The sequence below is a fragment of the Ahaetulla prasina genome, chromosome 7 (genome assembly GCF_028640845.1).
Source record: "Ahaetulla prasina isolate Xishuangbanna chromosome 7, ASM2864084v1, whole genome shotgun sequence".
Classification (NCBI taxonomy): domain Eukaryota; kingdom Metazoa; phylum Chordata; class Lepidosauria; order Squamata; family Colubridae; genus Ahaetulla; species Ahaetulla prasina.
The window spans coordinates 25,492,082-25,511,196 of NC_080545.1; the positions used below are offsets into that span (position 1 = coordinate 25,492,082).

The 19,115-nt window shown below is 38.0% G+C and overlaps 1 protein-coding gene across 1 annotated transcript in view; it reads left to right on the plus strand.

Annotated features, from left to right (window-relative positions):
* The first annotated feature begins 876 nt into the window (after positions 1-876).
* GRM8 (glutamate metabotropic receptor 8) overlaps positions 877-19,115 on the plus strand; it is a 592,112-nt gene continuing 573,873 nt past the window's right edge. Inside the window, exon 1 of the mRNA XM_058191139.1 lies at positions 877-1,420. Within this exon, the coding sequence (XP_058047122.1) occupies positions 911-1,420 (510 nt within the window). The 5' untranslated portion in view covers positions 877-910. The remainder of the gene's footprint in view (positions 1,421-19,115) is intronic.

Consider the following 19,115-nt stretch of genomic DNA (forward strand, 5'->3'; position numbering starts at 1 on the left):
GAATATGGGGCATGAAATCTGTAGAGTAAAGCATCATTTTTGATGGTATACTGGACAGATGGCCTGAATTCACACATGGTGCTACGCCATAAATTATGGGGTTACAATAATGGGTCAGCGAATTATTTATTTAAACATTTAATATGAAACTATGTACAATTTTTGGCTTAATTATTGCCGCTTCAATTTACCATGACATCCAAAAATTTGTTTACGGTATCCTGGACTATTTCTTATTTGAACTTATGCCCTGCCAAAGCTTCAAAAATAACTAAACAAATGTGTGTGTGTGTGTGTGTGTGTGTGTGATCAAACCAGAACATGGACCAATAAAATGTGGTTGTTTTGTTATTTGCAAGACTGATTTTGACTTGTTTCCAGCTGGTTCTGCAAATCACAATTAGACAAGGCCCAATTCAGCCTGATGTGTGAATGCTATCATTAACTTCAGAGAAAATGAGGGTAAAATTTCAGAAATAAGCTGCTATAAAGACGTAATACAAACTGCAACATCTACCATAAGGTAAATTAACTAAACATTCTCTCTCTCTAATACTTCAGGAGAATTTCAGTCACAAGATACTATCCAAGGATTTGAATTGGTGGCCTTTTCCTGACTCTGGGAACACTGACTCTAATACTAATCTGTAGTCACCGAAAACACTTGAAAAGCGAGCAAAGCACTTGGAATACTTAACTGAAATGGATTCTTTATGTCAGAAACTATTTAAAGACATTTATTAAAAAATAACAACCAACAGCTCCTCCTTTCTACCTACTACAAGGTCCTATATTCTGAATCACCGGGTACTGATGATAGCCTTCAGAAGAGACAGTTTCAAAATATCCACTACTTCCTGTAGCAAGGAGAAAATCTGGATCTTGGATTGCAACACCATCTTCAGAAAAAATGGTATACAAGGACAAGCTTCTAGCATCCTGCCATCATTTTTTCCTGCTTGCAGCCAGATTCTGTTGGATAATTCCTATGATACGAGGAACTTATGGCCAGGAATATGCTCATTCCATTCGACTCGATGGAGATGTGATCTTGGGAGGACTGTTTCCTGTCCATGCCAAGGGAGAAAGAGGAGTACCTTGTGGTGAACTCAAAAAAGAAAAGGGAATACATCGGCTTGAGGCAATGCTATATGCAATTGATCAGATCAATAAGGACCCTGACCTTCTTGCCAATGTCACATTGGGTGTTCGGATTCTAGACACATGTTCCAGAGACACTTATGCTCTGGAGCAGTCATTAACTTTTGTGCAAGCTTTGATAGAAAAAGATGGGTCTGATGTGAAATGTGCTAATGGAGATCCTCCTATTTTTACCAAGCCAGACAAGATAACTGGGGTAATAGGTGCAGCGGCGAGTTCAGTGTCCATCATGGTGGCTAACATTTTAAGACTTTTTAAGGTAAGTGTATCTTCATTTTCTATTTTTAGAAACAGAGGCAGGTATTACCACTCTAGCAGTATGATATCATAGCAAGGAATATATCAACACTGGATGTGAGGGTGATCTGACTGCAACATCTGTCAATCCATGGATCACCCAGTTGATTTGGCTGATCTTGCTGGCTGGTTGTGTGTCCCCTTGCATGGACTCACTGGTCCATGTGCATCCCTCCCAAAGTTGTGTACTTAGTGGAAGAGGGTGACATCCCAGATAGAAGTGTACCAATCTTCGGTCCAGATGTACAATAGTTGTGCTCCCTGATAGACTATATTATCATCTGCCAAATGTATTTTGCCTCAAATATGATCACACCATTGTTTGAATAAGGATAGTACTGGAATTAACCATTATTGATTTTTTATTAAGTAAAACCATCGTTTAATGTTATGAATAATACTTTAATATTATATTCTGATCTATGATACTTAACTGAAAGTACTTCATATTTTAAATTTTCTTAAATATCAAGATGGTTTTAGCAGAAAGAAAAACAAAACATAGTACATTATGGGGCAGGGAGTTTCTTACTATGAAAGGCATAATCTAAGCTGGAAGAGAATGGAGAAACAGTAATGGAGAAGCAAAAATAGCAAAAAATGGATTAAAAGTCAATTAAAATCAGTTGTGACTGTTTATAGCAAAAACTATCGATTGTACTAAAATCTAGTCCAGAATTCTACCAGTTGTTCCTAGGAAATTACAAGCAGGTCTAATTGCAATGGTATTCCCTAATTCATGTTCACCAGTAATTACTCCTTTAAGGGTTGACATCTAATAAATCACATATGCAGGTTTAGATTTATGTGTAAGAATATATTTATTATTTAAGAAGTTTAATTGCTTCTATTTAATGAAGAAGTATTTGGAACAACACAGATTTTTTTTAACGATTCCGAAGAAATTGCACATTCTAAACAACTAATTTAAAGCCTGAGAAAATAAAGTCTTAATCCATTTCTAAAAATAAAACAAAATTCTTAAGGAAAGGAATTCGAAATCAAAGAAGAGACTCACTACAAAAAGTCTCTGCTTTAGTCACAGTGCTCCTTATTTCTTAAACGGAAGGTTTATAAAGAAGGAGGTAATTCATTAGGCACTTAAACCCGAAGTAATGCAACATAGAGAGGTTAAAATTAGACCTTTTGATAATATTTAGATTTGTGTATTTGCTCTTTGTGCATTATTTTGTACGTGGATTTGGAAAAGAAAGAACTGGGTTTTCTAAAAGACATTTGGATTCAAATTTTCTGGTGTCTGGAATTGTTGATACTGCGTTTTGCCCAGAGAACTTTCCTTCAGGAACCTGTCATTATAATGAATGATTTAACTGAAGTTAATATAGCTACCAGGTGAATTAACTCTTATGGTACAGGCAACTTCTGTTGATTATATATTGTTCTAGCCTAGGCTGGTTTTGTTTGATTATAGAATCATGGATGATCAGTCATCAATTTTACATCTATAATGGCTTATAAGAGTACCAAGGATGTAAACAGTGAAATATGTTTGAAATTCCAGAAATAGTGATCTGTGTATAAGTACATATAAACATGTACCATGACTATAAAAAAGGTAACCTCTCAAGTTTTACAAGGTTGTACTTTTTCCTGGATAAATTTTAGCAGCTCACTTCAGAATAATAATCAGGTTGGCATGCTATTCCTGGAATTCATAATATATTTGTTTAAATCATAAGGAATAAGCACTGGAAAGGTACACCTGCCACATCTTAACTTGTCAAATGTAGCGGGTAGATGAATTCTACTGGAATTCATCAGGGAGCAGCATTTTTTTAAAAAAAAGATTTAGTGGATAACCAATTGATGGCACACTGAATTTGGGATATGTTCAAAATATGCTAAGAACAGTATCTTTTATAGGGCTTTTAGATCTGGAGAGCAAAAATTGGGACAATATTTGATAATAAAAAAATTAAGAGGAATTTTTTTGTTCGTAATTGCTACCATATAGTAGGTGTCCAATTTTTGCAGTGTAGATCTGATAACCTAACCTCTTATTAAGATTTATAATCCCGCTCCTTGTGACCAGGAGGAATGAAACAAATCAAATTCTGCTCATTTTTTCTTCAGTATAATCATGGCACTCAGCTGCATGGGTTAATTGTCTGCACTAGAAAAGAGTCCTCTGTTCCAGTCCTAAGAATATTAAACTTCTGTTTCATTCTTAAGAGCCTATGAATGATAGCCAGAAAAAAAACCCTGATCAGGTTGACTTGCTAGAGATGAAAAGAAAAGGAAGGCATCACCACCTAGCTCAAAAATACTCCTATTAAGATGCATTTGAAAGTTGGATAGCTATATGGTTTTATACAACCTGGTTTGTAAAAACATAATGCATAGATGAAGATTAATCTTCCTTTGCTAATAGACAGATATACCAAGTGTGCAGCAACTTTGAAAAGAATTAATGTTAATTTCAACATATTCGTTTGCTTGTCATATTTGGGTGGACTTTAGCCCCACTATAAACACATGTATAGTTATTTGGTAGGATAGGTGCTTCTTATTCCTGAAATTGCTGAGGAAAAACACTTATTATTCTCAGACCATTCATTTCTTTAAATTATAGGTCCACAGAGTTGCATGAAATCAATCCTTCATAAAGTTATGCCACATAAATGAAGATTTGAGGGAATAATACAGAATTCTGAATCCTCCTTGACTACAGTTCTGTCCTCAGTGAGAATCATAACATAAGACGTGGTATATTTATTTGTTTAAATTGTTTGTTAAAGTTGCATCCTATTAAATAATATGAAATTAAGAAATGCTGATAGACATTGCAGTCAGTTAACAACGTCTCTAATACAGGGTCATCTAAATTATAGCGTTCTCTCTCTCTCTCTTTTAACTGCTGAAGACAGTGAAGGAGACAGATTTAAGAAACTAATCCCTGTAGAACATGCATTAACTGTGACTTGAGAGCAGCAAAAAGAAAGGGAGCCTATGAATTGTCTCAGATGCCAGCAATTTGTCTTTTGAAAGCATGACAGTTACTTCCTGATTGCCAATGCAATTGCAAATAACATTCCACTGCAGTCTTAATCAATACAGGATCACATGATACTCCTTCTGGGGACAGCTTCCACTTACCCATTTAATTGATGTAACACAGTTACTAGCAAGAGGAGGCAGCATCTCTTTTAGTTTTTAATTAGATATTCTTCCCACTATCTTTAAGAAGAGCGAGGAAGAAAATTAAATCTTGGGGCTTGTTCATATTTGGATGTGTAAATATGAGTTTGATTCTGTGGCTCCCGAGGACGTGGACAGGTTGCTGGGGAGGTTGCATGCGACCACGTGTTTACTGGACCCGTGTCCTTCCTGGTTAGTACTGGCTGCTCAGGAAGTGACACGAGGCTGGTTCCAGGGGATTATAAATGCTTCTTTAGTTGAAGGGGTTTTCCCCGCCGCCTTGAAGGAGGCGGTGGTGAGACCTCTCCTGAAGAAGCCTTCCCTGGACCCAGCTATTTTGGGAAATTATCGTCCAGTCTCCAACCTTCGCTTTTTAGCGAAGGTTGTAGAAATGTGGTTGCATGGCAGCTTCCCCGGCACCTGGAGGAAGCTGTCTATCTAGACCCGTTCCAGTCCGGCTTCCGGCCCGGTTATAGCACGGAGACGGCTTTGGTCGCGTTGGTGGATGACCTCTGGAGGGCCAGGGACAGGGGCTGTTCCTCCGCCTTGGTCCTATTAGATCTTTCAGCGGCTTTTGATACCATCGACCATGGTATCCTGCTGCGCCGGTTGGAGGGATTGGGAGTGGGAGGCACCGTTTATCGGTGGTTCTCCTCCTATCTCTGACCGGTCGCAGTCGGTGTTGACAGGGGGCAGAGGTCGTCCTCGAGGGGCCTCACTTGTGGGGTACCCCAGGGTCGATTCTCTCGCCTACCCTGTTCAACATCTACATGAAGCCGCTGGGTGAGGTCATCAGTGGGTTCGGGTGAGTTATCATCTGTGCGCTGATGACACTCAGCTGTACTTTTCCACCCCGGACCACCCCAACGAAGCGGTCAAGTGCTGTCCCGGTGCCTGGAAGCCGTCGGGTCTGGATGGGGAGAAACAGACTCAAGCTCAATCCCTCCAAGGCGGAGTGGCTGTGGATTCCGGCACCCGGTACAGTCAGCTGCATCCGCAGCTGACTGTTGGGGCGAGTTAGTGGCCCCAAAGGAGGTGGTTCGCAACTTGGGCGTCCTCCTGGATGGCGGCTGTCCTTGAGGAACATCTGGCAGCCGTCACCAGGAGGGCTTTTACCAAGTTCGCTTGGTTCGCCAGTTCGTCCCTTCCTTGACCGGGATGCCTTATGCACGGTCACTCACGCTCTGGTTACGTCTCGGCTGGATTATTGCAATGCTCTCTACATGGGGCTGCCCTTGAGGTGCACCGGAGGCTGCAGTTAGTCCAGAATGCAGCTGCGCGAGTGGTAATGGGAGCCGCTCGAGGCTCCCACGTAACACCTCTGCTCCGTAGTTTGCACTGGCTTCCTGTGGTCTTCGGTGCGCTTCAAGATCCTGGTTACCACCTTTAAAGCGCCCATGGCTTAGGACCCGGTACTTACGAGACCGCCTGCTGTTACCGTATGCCTCCCATCGACCAGACGCTCTCACAGAGGGCCTTCTCAGGGTGCCGTCCGCCAAACAATGTCGGCTGGCGGCTCCCAGGGTAGGGCCTTCTCTGTGGGAGCACCGACGCTCTGGAACGAACTCCCCCCTGGCTTACGTCAAGTTCCTGATCTTCGGACCTTCCGTCGTGAGCTAAAAACATACTTATTTATTCAAGCAGGACTGGCATAAATAGTGATTTTAAATTGGGGTTTTAGAGATTTTAAACATTTGTAAATTTTTTAATTTTTAAATTATCGGCCATTTATTAATAGTTTCTTTTAATTTCTTTTAATTGTATATACTCTGTATTTTATTTCGGCTGTACACCGCCCTGAGTCCTTCGGGAGAAGGGCGGTATAAAAATCTAATAAAACTAAACTAAACTAAACTAAACTAGAAAATTAGTTCTTAAGGAGGGGAATAAAATATACAACTGATTGGTTCTACAAGTTCTAAGAAACATTTATTTCATAATAATCTGTAAAAATTAAAACAGGAATTGAAGCTAGCTTTGCAGTGGCTGAGTTTACATATTATACCAAATCTTAATGTGATTTATCCTGGCTCTGTGTGATTTGTGAATTCAGCTGCTTTGACTTGTAACATGAGTTTTATGATTTAGTGTTATATAGAACACTATAGAACACTGGCCACTATGGCTTCTGCAACAAAACTTCGTTAAAACAAATACTGAATGATGTGTTATGTGTGTGTTGCAATCAGTGAGATATTATGGTAGCTTCCTTTATATGACCAGCCCACCTTTCTACTTAACACACACACACATTTTTCAAACATTTCATTATACTTTAAAATACTGAAATCAAGAAAAAAAACCTTTGTTATTGTTATCCTAATAGCAGCTAGAGTTATAGAAGTTGGAATTACAAGGGCAAAAGAAGCTAAATTTTGATTTAGTTCCCATTATAGTAATATATTGTGGCTAAAGAATTCTGATTGTCCTAATAAATGCAATACACTACTGAGGTCTTTGGATAGATTGTGTGTGTTTGTTGCATTGACTAATGTTCAAGGATTAAAATGAAAGTTATGCCTCCTATGTTCTAAATCAGTGATAGTCAATCTGGTCCCTACCGCCCGCTAGCGGGCGTTCCAGCTTTCATGGTGGACAGTAGGGGTTTTGTCCGATACTGAAGCTGATTCCTGATAATGAAGCTGATTCCTTTTTTTTAATTTAACTAACTTTAAAAAAAAATTCATAGCATTATTTAAAAACATTTTCATTAGGTTTTCATAAAATTCCCCGTGACAATTTAAATTTCTGAAAATATACTATTTGTATTGCCATGCATAAGTTTAGTTCATGTTACATAAGTGAAACTAAATGGCGCTATAGTGCGACCGCACTAACTGGTGGGCAGTTAGAAAATTTTACTACTAACAGAAATACAAAAGTGGGCCGTAGGTATAAAAAGGTTGACTACCCCTGTTCTAAATCATGAACAGATGTCAGTACTAACATACTAGAAGCTCTGACTGAAGTGTTCATTTCTTTCTCTGATGTAGATCTTTCTTTCACTTCAGTGGACAGAAAGTTGATGTGAGAAAAGGTTGTGTTGCTGTTGTTTGTGAAATGGAAACCTGCTGTGAATACTCATCAGTGAACTTTAAGCAATGTGCCACAAATGAATTTTTGACTGGTGAAGATGTTCCTTCAGTTGAAATTCATTATTAAATTCTAGTAATTTATAGGGATTATATTAACTTGAGTATTTGTATTATGCTGGGTCAAAAAAAACATGTAAAGATGGTGAACTGGGAAGAGATGATTTGTGTTATTAAGAATGAAGTGGATAACCTGTAATAGCAAATGTTTTTGTATAGAAAAACTGATGAACTGATTAAGGACAATCAATAGATCACACAAAGGGAAATTGCTGTCCCTTTGGCGTTTTACAGGAATGTATGGGTCACATTATTTATCTTCTTCAGCATTAATACGTTTGTGGCAAGTTGAATTTCTCACATGCTGATGGCAGAAAGGAAACTTGAAGAGTTGAAATTAGCCAGCAATTATTGTCAGTTGTTAGAAGAACAAAGGTGAGGAAATTCTTCACAACATCATGACAACCCAGAAGAAAATGTCAGTCCGTGGAATATGAATTATAATATGTATATAATATGAATTATATACAGCTTCATTTGTTAAATAAAGTATAAAAATGCAAATGTCAGTAAGAAAACTGATACCGTTTCGGGGTTACAATTTCTGGAATGCAAATATTGTTACTTGCATAGATTTCTTTGGACCTAGCCATTAGCACCTTAGAATGTTACATTACAACCGTCAAACTTTTGAAATAAAAATCAAGCCAAATTTGAAAGCACAAAGAAGAAAGTTCCCTTGCAACATGACCGTGTTAGGCCTCATAAATCATGAGTCGCCCAAAAGGCAATTGCAAAACTGGACCTCACTATTTTCCTCATCTGCCATATAAGCTCAGGCTTGGTTTGTTTTATTTTATTTATTTTATTTTGTCACAACATCATACAAAAAGATTATATAGTATATACACATATAAACATATATAGGAAGAAGAAAAGAAAAAAAACCACAATAGGACAGGAACGGTAGGCATGTTTGTGTGCTTATGCACGCCCCTTATGGTCCTCTTAGGAATGGGGTGAGGTCAATAGTAGAAAGTTTTTGGATAAAACTTTTAGGATTATGGGAAGAGACCACAGAGTCAGGTAAAGTATTCCAAGCACTGATGATTCTGTTACAGAATGGTGTCATGCAACATTCGTCTTTTCCAGAATGTAAGGAATATATTTATAGGTATCTGTTTCACTCAAATAAGTTGAAAGAACTATCATGACGTGACTGAAGAGATAAAATGTGGATTTTTTGTGTGTGTTATGGACAAGCTTGAAAATATACAAAGGTGCAGACATTTCATTCAACCCTTGTAATTACCATTGTTTTTTAATTAACAAATATTGTCTGGAAAAGGAGCATTGCTGGGGATGGCAATTCCAGGAAATTAAAGTGCAGGTTAGAAAAGGATTAAACATTCCAAACTCTGGATTTCTGCAGTTGTTTATTTTCCTGTACGTTACAGGTAATCTTTGTTTAGCAACTGTTTGAAGTTACTATGGCACTGAAAGGAATGATCTGTGCTATGACTGGTCCTTGTACTTATGGCTATTGCAGCATCCCCATGGTCATCTGATCAAAATTTGAGCACTTAGCAACTTGAAGTAATTCCAATAGAGCAGGGGTGTTAAACTGGTGGCCTGTGGGCCAGATACATCACATGCAGGCCACGGCCACCCCAGTTTTGCGAAGGGGAAAAAGGTCACGATACATCATGTGATGGCAACATGAAACAGCGAGTTTGAGACCCGTGCAATAGAGTATTGACACCCGTGCAATAGAGTATTGTCCCTGGTCATGTGATCACCATTTGCAACTTTTCCTGTTGACAAAGTCAATGGGGGAAGCTGGATTTGCTTAACAAAAATATGATTCACTTAACAATGTAGTGATTCCATGCCACGTAGTGATTTCATACCATGAAAAAAGATACTAAAATTTGGTGCAATTCACTTAACAATTGCCTTGCTTAGCAACAGAAATTCTGGTTGCAATTATGGTCGTAAATCAAAGACTACCTGAATTGCTGTGTTTTATATACTCTATTCATACAATCATAGGAATGAATGATGGATATTTATGTTAGTTTGAAGCGTGTAGTTTTGGAGATTCTGCTACTGTCTTTCTCTGGATATTGTTTCTAGTTAAAACAGTGAAATGATCAAACTCTTGGTTGTATTGTTGATTTTGGGTTCTGAATGTTCTCTTCATCTAGTCAATCCTCTAACGTAAAAGACATAGTGCTACAGAGTGTGCATTTCATTACTTCTTTTTCTTAGCTACGTTCGAATTGTATCTCATGAATTCATCTCTTACAAACTTGTTTGCAAGGAAGACTGTTATACATCAAGGAAGACTGTTACAAGAGTTGCTATTATTAAGGATATTGGTATTTTGAAAGATTGGTTATTGATAGACAAACATGTTTTGATTCTGACTTCAGAGAGACAAATAGCACACTCTGAAAATTATTATTTTGCAATGATATATTTAAATATCCATGAGTAGCCATTCAATGATCTAGTGGTATATATCAACTATAACCAAGTTAAGAGTCTATTTCAATGGGGTGTTGTTATAAGTAATGCTTCAGTTCTACATATGTCTTTCTTGGTCTGGAGATGACTGCAATGTGTGGCTATAGGTTTGGGAAACAATCCAGCTATCAATCCCCGAACACTTTTGTAAATACTTCGTTGGAAAACATAATTAGTTTTTGGATGCCACTAACGTAATAGTTTTGCATTAACATTAGTTCAAATTAATTTTCTTCAGGTGAAATAATTTATTTTGAGATGTACAGATTACTATACTAACTTTTTCATTAGTGTTTGGTGTAAGAAAGAAAATTCAGTTGCACGAGATTTTTGAGAGTCTGCAATGTATCTGCAATATTACTAGAAGTGAAGGAAAATAAACTGCTTTAAGAACAGAATGGGTTTCCAGTGTTTTTTGAGAAAGTTGAGAGGGTAAGATTTTATTCAGTCTTCTGGCTCTATTCAGCCTTAATGTTTGTTGCATTCATATCTTTAATTTGCATGAAAAAGATCTCTGATTCTCTCCTTAATATCACCTAGTAGGATGGGAATAACTCTTATTTGAAACTGTAAGAGAGTTCCCAGAAATTATGTTAAATTCAATAGTTTGGTGGAGTAAATTAATACAAGTAGTTTTACATCTGATTGAATGAGTGCCGGATGGTCTTGCAAGGAGAAGCTTTTCTTTGTAGAAATAAAACGTTCAGATGCTTCTCAAATGGTTAATGTGTGAAATTACATGAAATATTAGGAATACATAAATGAAATTGGAAACACTGACAGTCATATTTGTTTTTCCTATTAATTTCAAAATTACCAAGCTTAGCACGCCTTAAGTGAAATGGCAAACATTGCAAAAAGAAATTATATAAATCAAGACTGAATATGAGAAAATGCTCAGGTGGCAAAATGGATGGTGGTGGGCAGCTTTTTCCCCCCAACGTATTTTTAAAAATTGATTTGGAATAGGCTTTTTAAATGTGAAAAGCAACATCTCCATTTAAAGGTACATGTGTGGATATTTAGGGATGACTCAGCACTGTGAAGCTGATACTGCTGGGCTATAGATCTGCAATATTATTGGCTGTTGGTGAGGACTAATCCACATAGATAAGGACATATTTTGTAAGCACACAGGAAAAGAAAATCTGAGAATATATTTGAAGGCTTTTGATACAATGGTGGGATTCAATTTTTTTTTGCTACCAGTTCTGTGGATGTGGCTTGATGAGCATGGCAGGGGAAGGATACTGTAAAATCTCCATTTCTTCCCAATCAGAGAATAGATGGGGGCAGGGCCAGTCAGAGGTGGGATTTGCCAGTTCCCCAGACTACTCAAAATTTCCGCTATTGGTTCTCCAGAATCAGTCAGAACCTGCTGAATACCACCTCTGTTTTGATGGCATTGATTATTTTGTAATTTCCACTGAGTTTGAAACAGGGATGAAATCCAGCAGCTTCTGACCGGTTCTGGAGAACTGGTAGTGAAAATTTTGAATAGTTTGGAGAACTGGCAAATACCACCTCTAGCTGGCCCCACAGTGGGATGGGAATGGGAATTTTGCAGTATCCCTCCATTGCCATGCCCACCAAGCCACACCACACCCACCAAGCCACACGGAACCGGTAGTAAAAAAAAATTGGATTTCACCACTGATTTTAATTTTACCTTAAAACAGTATTTATCTGAAGCAAATATCTGTTTGCTGGTGCTGTAGAGATTCAGTAATAATGCAGAGGTAATGTGTTGTTATTAAGGTAACTTATATTTTGCTCATTGCCCTTCTGCTCGTTTTCTACTTGCATTCTGCAGGTATTCTTGTATTGTTTTCTGTACTCCTCAGGAGGAGCAATCTTCCAATTGGCCAAAGTTGATTAAAAATAAATAAAACTATCAACAAGTAATTCTCTTTCTTGCTTTCAGATCCTACAGGATATCTATGCATTGCACTATTAGTAAAAAGCCATGTCAGTGATAGTAGGACACCATTAAGAAATCTAGGGTAACTCATATACATGCAGGTAATACTAATGACTTGATCAACAAACAGCAGTTTCAGAATGAATAAAGGGAAACTGATTCAATTTAAAAATCTGGGAATAAATGACAAGCCTCTGTGCTCCTTTATCAGCCTTATAAGAAGCGCTGTGGTGCAGTGGTTAGAGTGCAGTACTGCAGGCTACTTCTGCTGACTGTCAGCTGCCTGCAATTTGGCAGCTTGAATCTCACCAGGCTCAAGGTTGACTCAGCCTTCCATCCTTCTGAGGTTGGTAAAGCGAAAACCGAGATTGTTGGGGGCAATATGCTGACTCTGTCAACTTAGAGAGGGATGTAAAGCACTGTGAAGTGGCATATAAGTCTAAGTGCTATTGCTATTTCTACAGTATTACTGTTTTACATGCTTGATAAATCTACGCTTTGTTCTGGTTTAAAAGCTTGGTTAAATCAGAATATTCTTCTTTGGACATATTGAAGAATTAAGCAGCAAAAGAGTAAAACATCCAAAGATGAATTTAAAAAAAAGGCATATAGAAATTTAGGTTTGTTACGTGAAAAGACTCCAACTTTTCATTGTGCAAGTGAAATAAATTGAACTTTGGGTTTCCTAAAATGTTGAAAATCAGCATTCAAAACTAATCAGTGAGAAATTATTGAACATATATAGTTTGACTGTTGTCACGAAACAATACAAGGCAGACACAAACAAAAAAATAACATTGGTATCAAATCAACTGGAGTTCATCTGAGAGAAATTATGTTGGGAGGAAAAAAAAAACTTCATTCACTATGAGCATCAATTAGATCAGTGGTAGTCAATCTGGTCCCTACCGTCCACTAGTGGGCGTTCCAGCTTTCATGGTGGGTGGTAGGGGTTTTGTCTGATACCAAAGCACTTTCCTTTTTTTAAATTTAATTGACTTTTAAAATTTTTTTCATAGCATTATTTAAGAACATTTTCATTAGGTTTTCATAAATTTTCCCGTGACAATTTAAATTTCTGAAAATATACTATTCGTATCGCCCGCACATAAGTTTAGTTCACGTTACGTAAGTGAAACTAAATGGTGCTATAGTGCAACTGCAAACAAAAGAGCGTCATCCCAGAATAGCTTGCGCATCTCCCCCCACACCAGCCAGCTGTAACAGACAAGCAGAGCTGGTAGCCGGCGGTCCCCCCGCAAACCCAATCCACGATGCATGAGAGGCATGCGCAGATGATGATACACGGTGGATTACTGTGGAACCGGTGGGCGGTTAGAAAATTTTACTACTAACAGAGATACAAAAGTGGGTGGTAAGTATAAAAAGGTTGACTACCCCTGAATTAGATTAATCATTCAGTCTCCAAAACAGAGAGATAATTTCATTTTACTCTACAGGCAAAAATAGTGTAATTTCTAATGGTTTAGAGTTTAAATACTTAGGAGAACTGTCAGTAAGATTTATAGGTGATAGTTCATAAATACTAACTACAGAATTAGTCTCAGATTATCACCTTTTCATAATATGGATGATGATTGTTTTTATAGTTCTGAATATATCACAAGAGAACAATAATTATATTGAATACATCTTGCATCTATCGTTTTGATAGCTATGATACTTCTGGTATATAAGATATTTGGAAAGAGGAAAATAAAAATATCAAAATAATAGAGATGATGATAGACTTAATATGCTTTTCTTTAGATTTGAGAAGAAGTAAAGGGATTTATAGTTCGTCTGCATGGTTTCTCTTGAATATTGAATATAAAAAATGTAAAATGTTTATTACAATCAAAAACAAGTACAATTAAAAATACTCAAGGAATAGTTAAAAGTTCTAAAATAGAATAATAACAAATAACAAAATCTGTTAAAGTCGTAATTTGACATCATATGTGTCACTCACACACAGATAAGTACATGGCCTAAATTATAATATAATATTAGTCCTTAAATTGTGAAGGCCAATAGTCTTTAGATACGAAAATGCAACAAGGTGATAATATCAAAGATTTGGTGCATTAATTGTGTAAATTAGCTATAATGGATTATTCATTGGGTTCTGATGAATCCTTAGCTACTGAAGCTAGCTAAAGGTAAAGGTTCCCCTCGCACATATGTGTTAGTCGTTGCCGACTCTAGGGGGTGGTGCTCATCTCCATTTCAAAGCCGAAGAACCAGCGCTGTCTGAAGACTTCTCTGTGGTCACGTGGCCGACATGACTTAACACCAAAAGCGCACGGAATGCTGTTACCTTCCCACCAAAGGTGGTCCCTATTTTTTCTACTTGCATTTTTATGTGCTTTCAAAACTGCTAGCTTGGCAGAAACTGGGACAAGTAACGGGAGCTCACCCTGTTACATGGCAGCACTAGGGATTCGAACCGCTGAGCTGCCAACCTTTCGATCGACAAGCTCAACGTCCTAGCCCCTGAGCCACCGCGTCTCCTACTGAAGCTAGCTACTAAAGATAATTTCCAAAAAATCTGGGGAAGCAGGGAAGATAATAAATTTTGGTTCAGAATACAGTGTATTCTTGTCTTATTCAGGTTTTGTGAAGATTTTTGAGCACTATGCCTTCAATTATATTTTAGCCAAGAATGAGGACTGGGACTCCTGAATATTAAAATCTTGGCTTAAAACCAGGAAGCAATTTTTCCTTTTGAGGTTTGTTTCTCAACTAGTGAATAATGGTCGGAGCAAGAGAATTATGTGAGCCATCGATGTAGAAACCACTGGCAGCATACAGGGTTATCTGTTATCTAAGGAAGAAGAGATATGCTCTTGGAATTCAGGTGCTTCTGAGTTCAGCATAGACCAAAATAGGACTACATGGCTCTTCTGGCAAATATACAGATCTGGCTTTTGACAACAGCAAGCGAAACACAGTAGGGAGCTTTCCAGGCTACTGGAAATGTGGGTTCATCTCAGCCAGCTGCTACAAATTTGAAATCTAATGTTTTCGAGTCTTCCTTTGCAGTTTTGTTACATTTGCTCCACAAAATGTTGTTGAATTGCATTTGCGTTTATCAGGCTTCCACTGAGAGAGATGAAAAGCCCACTGAGCCATATTATGGAATGATGCAAACTGGTGTTTAATCCCCCCTGCTTCCAGTGGGTTTGGACCATCAGGCTGCTTCTCCAACATTTACTTCTATCATGCATTGTCCCTTAGAATTCTATATTTATTGTTAAAACTTTATTTGCACATCTACGGTATTTTAATTGTCCTGGCACCTTCCTTTGTCCAGGAAGTAATAATTCATATATGTAAGACAAGGGGGAAGAGTGAGGAAGGAATAAAAAAAAAAGAGAAAGGGAAGGAAGGAAGGAAGGAAGGAAGGAAGGAAGGAAGGAAGGATGGATTTTGATGCTCCCTGCTAGCTTCCCACAAGAAAATTCAATGGGGAAATTGGCAGAAAATAGGAAGTCGCTCCCAATCCCACTGCTTTATTTTTGCCTGTCTATGATTATTCTGTTTCTCTGTTTAGCTAAGGAAATATCTTTGTAACATTGACCCAGCAAGGCGCGGGTTGTCTAGTATCCTTATAATGGGGTACATTCCTCCTGCCACCTTTTCATCTTGAAGATCTGAAAATATATTTTCCCTAGTCACATATTGCAAAAGTCTGCCAAACCTTTCTCAGTGATAATGAAGATAATTAGGGTATGATTAGGGTATGATTAGGATAATGAAGATAATGGAGGGGCAAATAAATAAGGCAGAATATCAGCAAATAGCCCGAACCTGTAAAGATGAAGTGAGGAAAGCTAAGGTTCAGAACGAACAAAGGCTAGCGACAAAAGTAAAAAATAACAAAAAAAGCTTATTCCAACATGTTAAAAACAAGAAAAAAGTCAAGGAAACAATTGGCCCATTGCTGGGAGAAAGTGGCAAGAAGGTGACAAGCAACAGGGAGAAAGCAGATCTACTTAACTCATTTTTTGCATCTGTCTTTACACAAAAGGAAAAAACAATCCAACCTATCAAAAACAGCACCACAAAAAACAGATTAGGAACACAAGTTAAAATAGGAAAAAAAATGGTAAGTGAACACCTGTCTACCCTAGACGAGTTCAAATCACCAGGACCGGATGGATTACACCCCAAGGTTCTGAAGATGAGAACCTGGCAGGTGAGATCTCAGAACCACTGAGCTATATCTTTCAAACATCCTGGAGCACAGGGGAACTGCCAGAGGACTGGAAAAGAGCTGGTGTAGTTACCATCTTCAAAAAAGGAAAAAAAAAACAGATCCAGGAAACTACAGACCTATCAGCCTGACCTCAATACCAGGGAAGATTCTGGAAAAGATAATCAAGCAACGAATCACCGAACACCTAGAAGCAAACAAAGTAATAACCAAAAGCCAACATGGGTTTGTCAAAACAGATCATGTCAGACCAATCTTATTTCATTCTTTGACAAAGTGACAAAATTAGTAGACCAGAAGAATGCTGTCGATATAATTTACTTGGACTTCAGTAAAGCATTTGATAAAGTAGACCATAACCTATTACTAGATAAAGTAGAAAAATGTGGGTTAGACAGCACCACCACCAGATGGATTTGTAACTGGCTGACCAACTGCACTCAACGTGTAGTCCTCAATGGAATTACATCCACATGGAGGGAAGTATGCAGTGGAGTACTCCAAGGCTCTGTTTTAGGTCAAGTACTCTTCAACATCTTCATCAATGACTTGGATGAGGGGATAGATGGGGAACTCATCAAATTTGCAGATGACACCAAGCTGGCAGGAATAGCCAACACTCCAGAAGATAGGCTCAAGATACAGAAAAATCTTGACAGATTTGAACATTGGGCACTATCTAACAAAATGAAATTCAACAGTGAAAAAAGTAAGGTTCTACATTTAGGCCAAAAAAACAAAATGCACAGGTACCGGATATGTGGTACCTTGCTCAATAGTAGTACCTGTGAGAGGGATCTTGGAGTCCTAGTGGACAACCATTTAGATATGAGCCAGCAGCATGCAGCAGCTGCCCAAAAAGCCAACACAGTTTTGGGTTGCATAAACAGAGGGATAGAATCAAGATCACGTGAAGTGTTAATACCACTTTATAATGCCTTCGTAAGGCCATACTTGAAATATTGCATTCAGTTTTGGTCGCTGCGATGTAAAAAAGATGTTGAGACTCTAGAAAGAGTGCAGAGAAGAGCAACCAAGATGATTAGGGGACTGGAGGCTAAAACATATGAAGAACGGTTGCAGGAACTGGGTATGTCTAGTTTAATAAAAAGAAGGACTAGGGGAGACATGATAGCTGTGTTCCAATATCTCAGGGGTTGCCACAAAGAAGAGGGAGTCGGGCTGTTCTCCAAAGCACCTGAAGGTAGAACAAGAAGCAATGGGTGGAAACTAATCAAAGAGAGAAGCAACTTAGAACTAAGGAGAAATTTCTTGACAGTTAGAACAATCAATAAGTGGAACAACTTGCCTGCAGAAGTTGTAAATGCTGCAACACTGGAAATTTTTAAGAAAATGTTGGATAGCCATTTGTCTGAATGGCTGTTTGTAGGGTTTCCTGCCTGGGCAGGGGGTTGGACTAGAAGACCTCCAAGGTCCCTTCCAACTCTGTTATTATGTTATGTTAGGGTAGAATCCCATGTAAAATGATGAAACATTTGAGAAAATAAATAGATAAATAAGTCCTCTGAGAGTGGTTCTCTGATACTGAGAACAGCTTAGTTGTTGGATGGGTTAGAAGTCAGGGGAGAAAATCATGCCAAACTTCTATTTTTCTATAACAATGCCATAAAATTGGAGTACTGGTTTGTAAAATAAACAGACTAGACATCTGACTCACCACAGTCTGAACAAAAGTACAACCCATTGCTACTAGAAACATGCCTTTTCCTATAAAATCGTTGAGTATGCTATAAACCCAATGTTAACCATTTATATAGATCTCATCCAGGATGATGTGTCCTCTGTATGGCCATTCAGGTCTTCTAACAGTGCATCCATCACTACTATAATCAGATGCATTCACCTTATTGTTGATTCTCCTTTTCACTTCACTTTCCTTTCGTTTTCCTACCATTATGGACTTTTCAAGGGAGCGAAGTCTTTTCATAATTGCCCAAAATAATTTGTGTCTGATCATTTGTGTTTTAAATGAAAAAAAAAATTGAATCAGTTGAGGCTAAAATTTTCTAACTATAATTGTTTCACCACTCAAAGCTGATTATCAAGTAATAAGGCAAATTGGTTTTTTTAAAATAAATTTATTTTATTCAAATTATGTCTTCCTCAAATAGCTTTTAAAGAAAAACCGGTAGTGATATAGCCTGTATGTTTTATAAAGTGAGTTGCATCTAAAAATAGGCATGGCATTATTAGCGTCACTTAAATTTACAATAATTGGATCAAGGTTAATATTATTTTATATAACAATATTGGAGTTATTGAAATGGTAAAAGCTTTTCAACTACCAGCAAGGATAATATAGTGATATTTGCTTTACTGCTACCCCTTAGGGACAGAATTCTAAAATTTGGCTCATTCAGCCAAATGAGCAGAAGAAACCTCAGACATAGAAATAGGTTTCTTATTGTTGTTGTTGTTGTTGTTGTTGTTGTTGTTGTTGTTGTTAGTAGTTGAGAAGTTGTGTCTGACCTATCACGACCCCATGGACAATGTTCCTCCAGGCCTTCCTATCCACTACCATCCTCTGGAGTCCATTTACAGTAAGCTCACGCCAACTGCTTCAGTGACTCCATCTAGCCACTTCATTCTCTGTCGTCCCTTTTTCTTTTTCCCTCAATCTTTCCCAGCATTAGGTTCTTCTCCAGTGACTCCTTCCTTCTCATTAGGTGACCAAAGTATTTCAGTTTCATCTTCAGGATCTGGCCTTCTAAAGAGT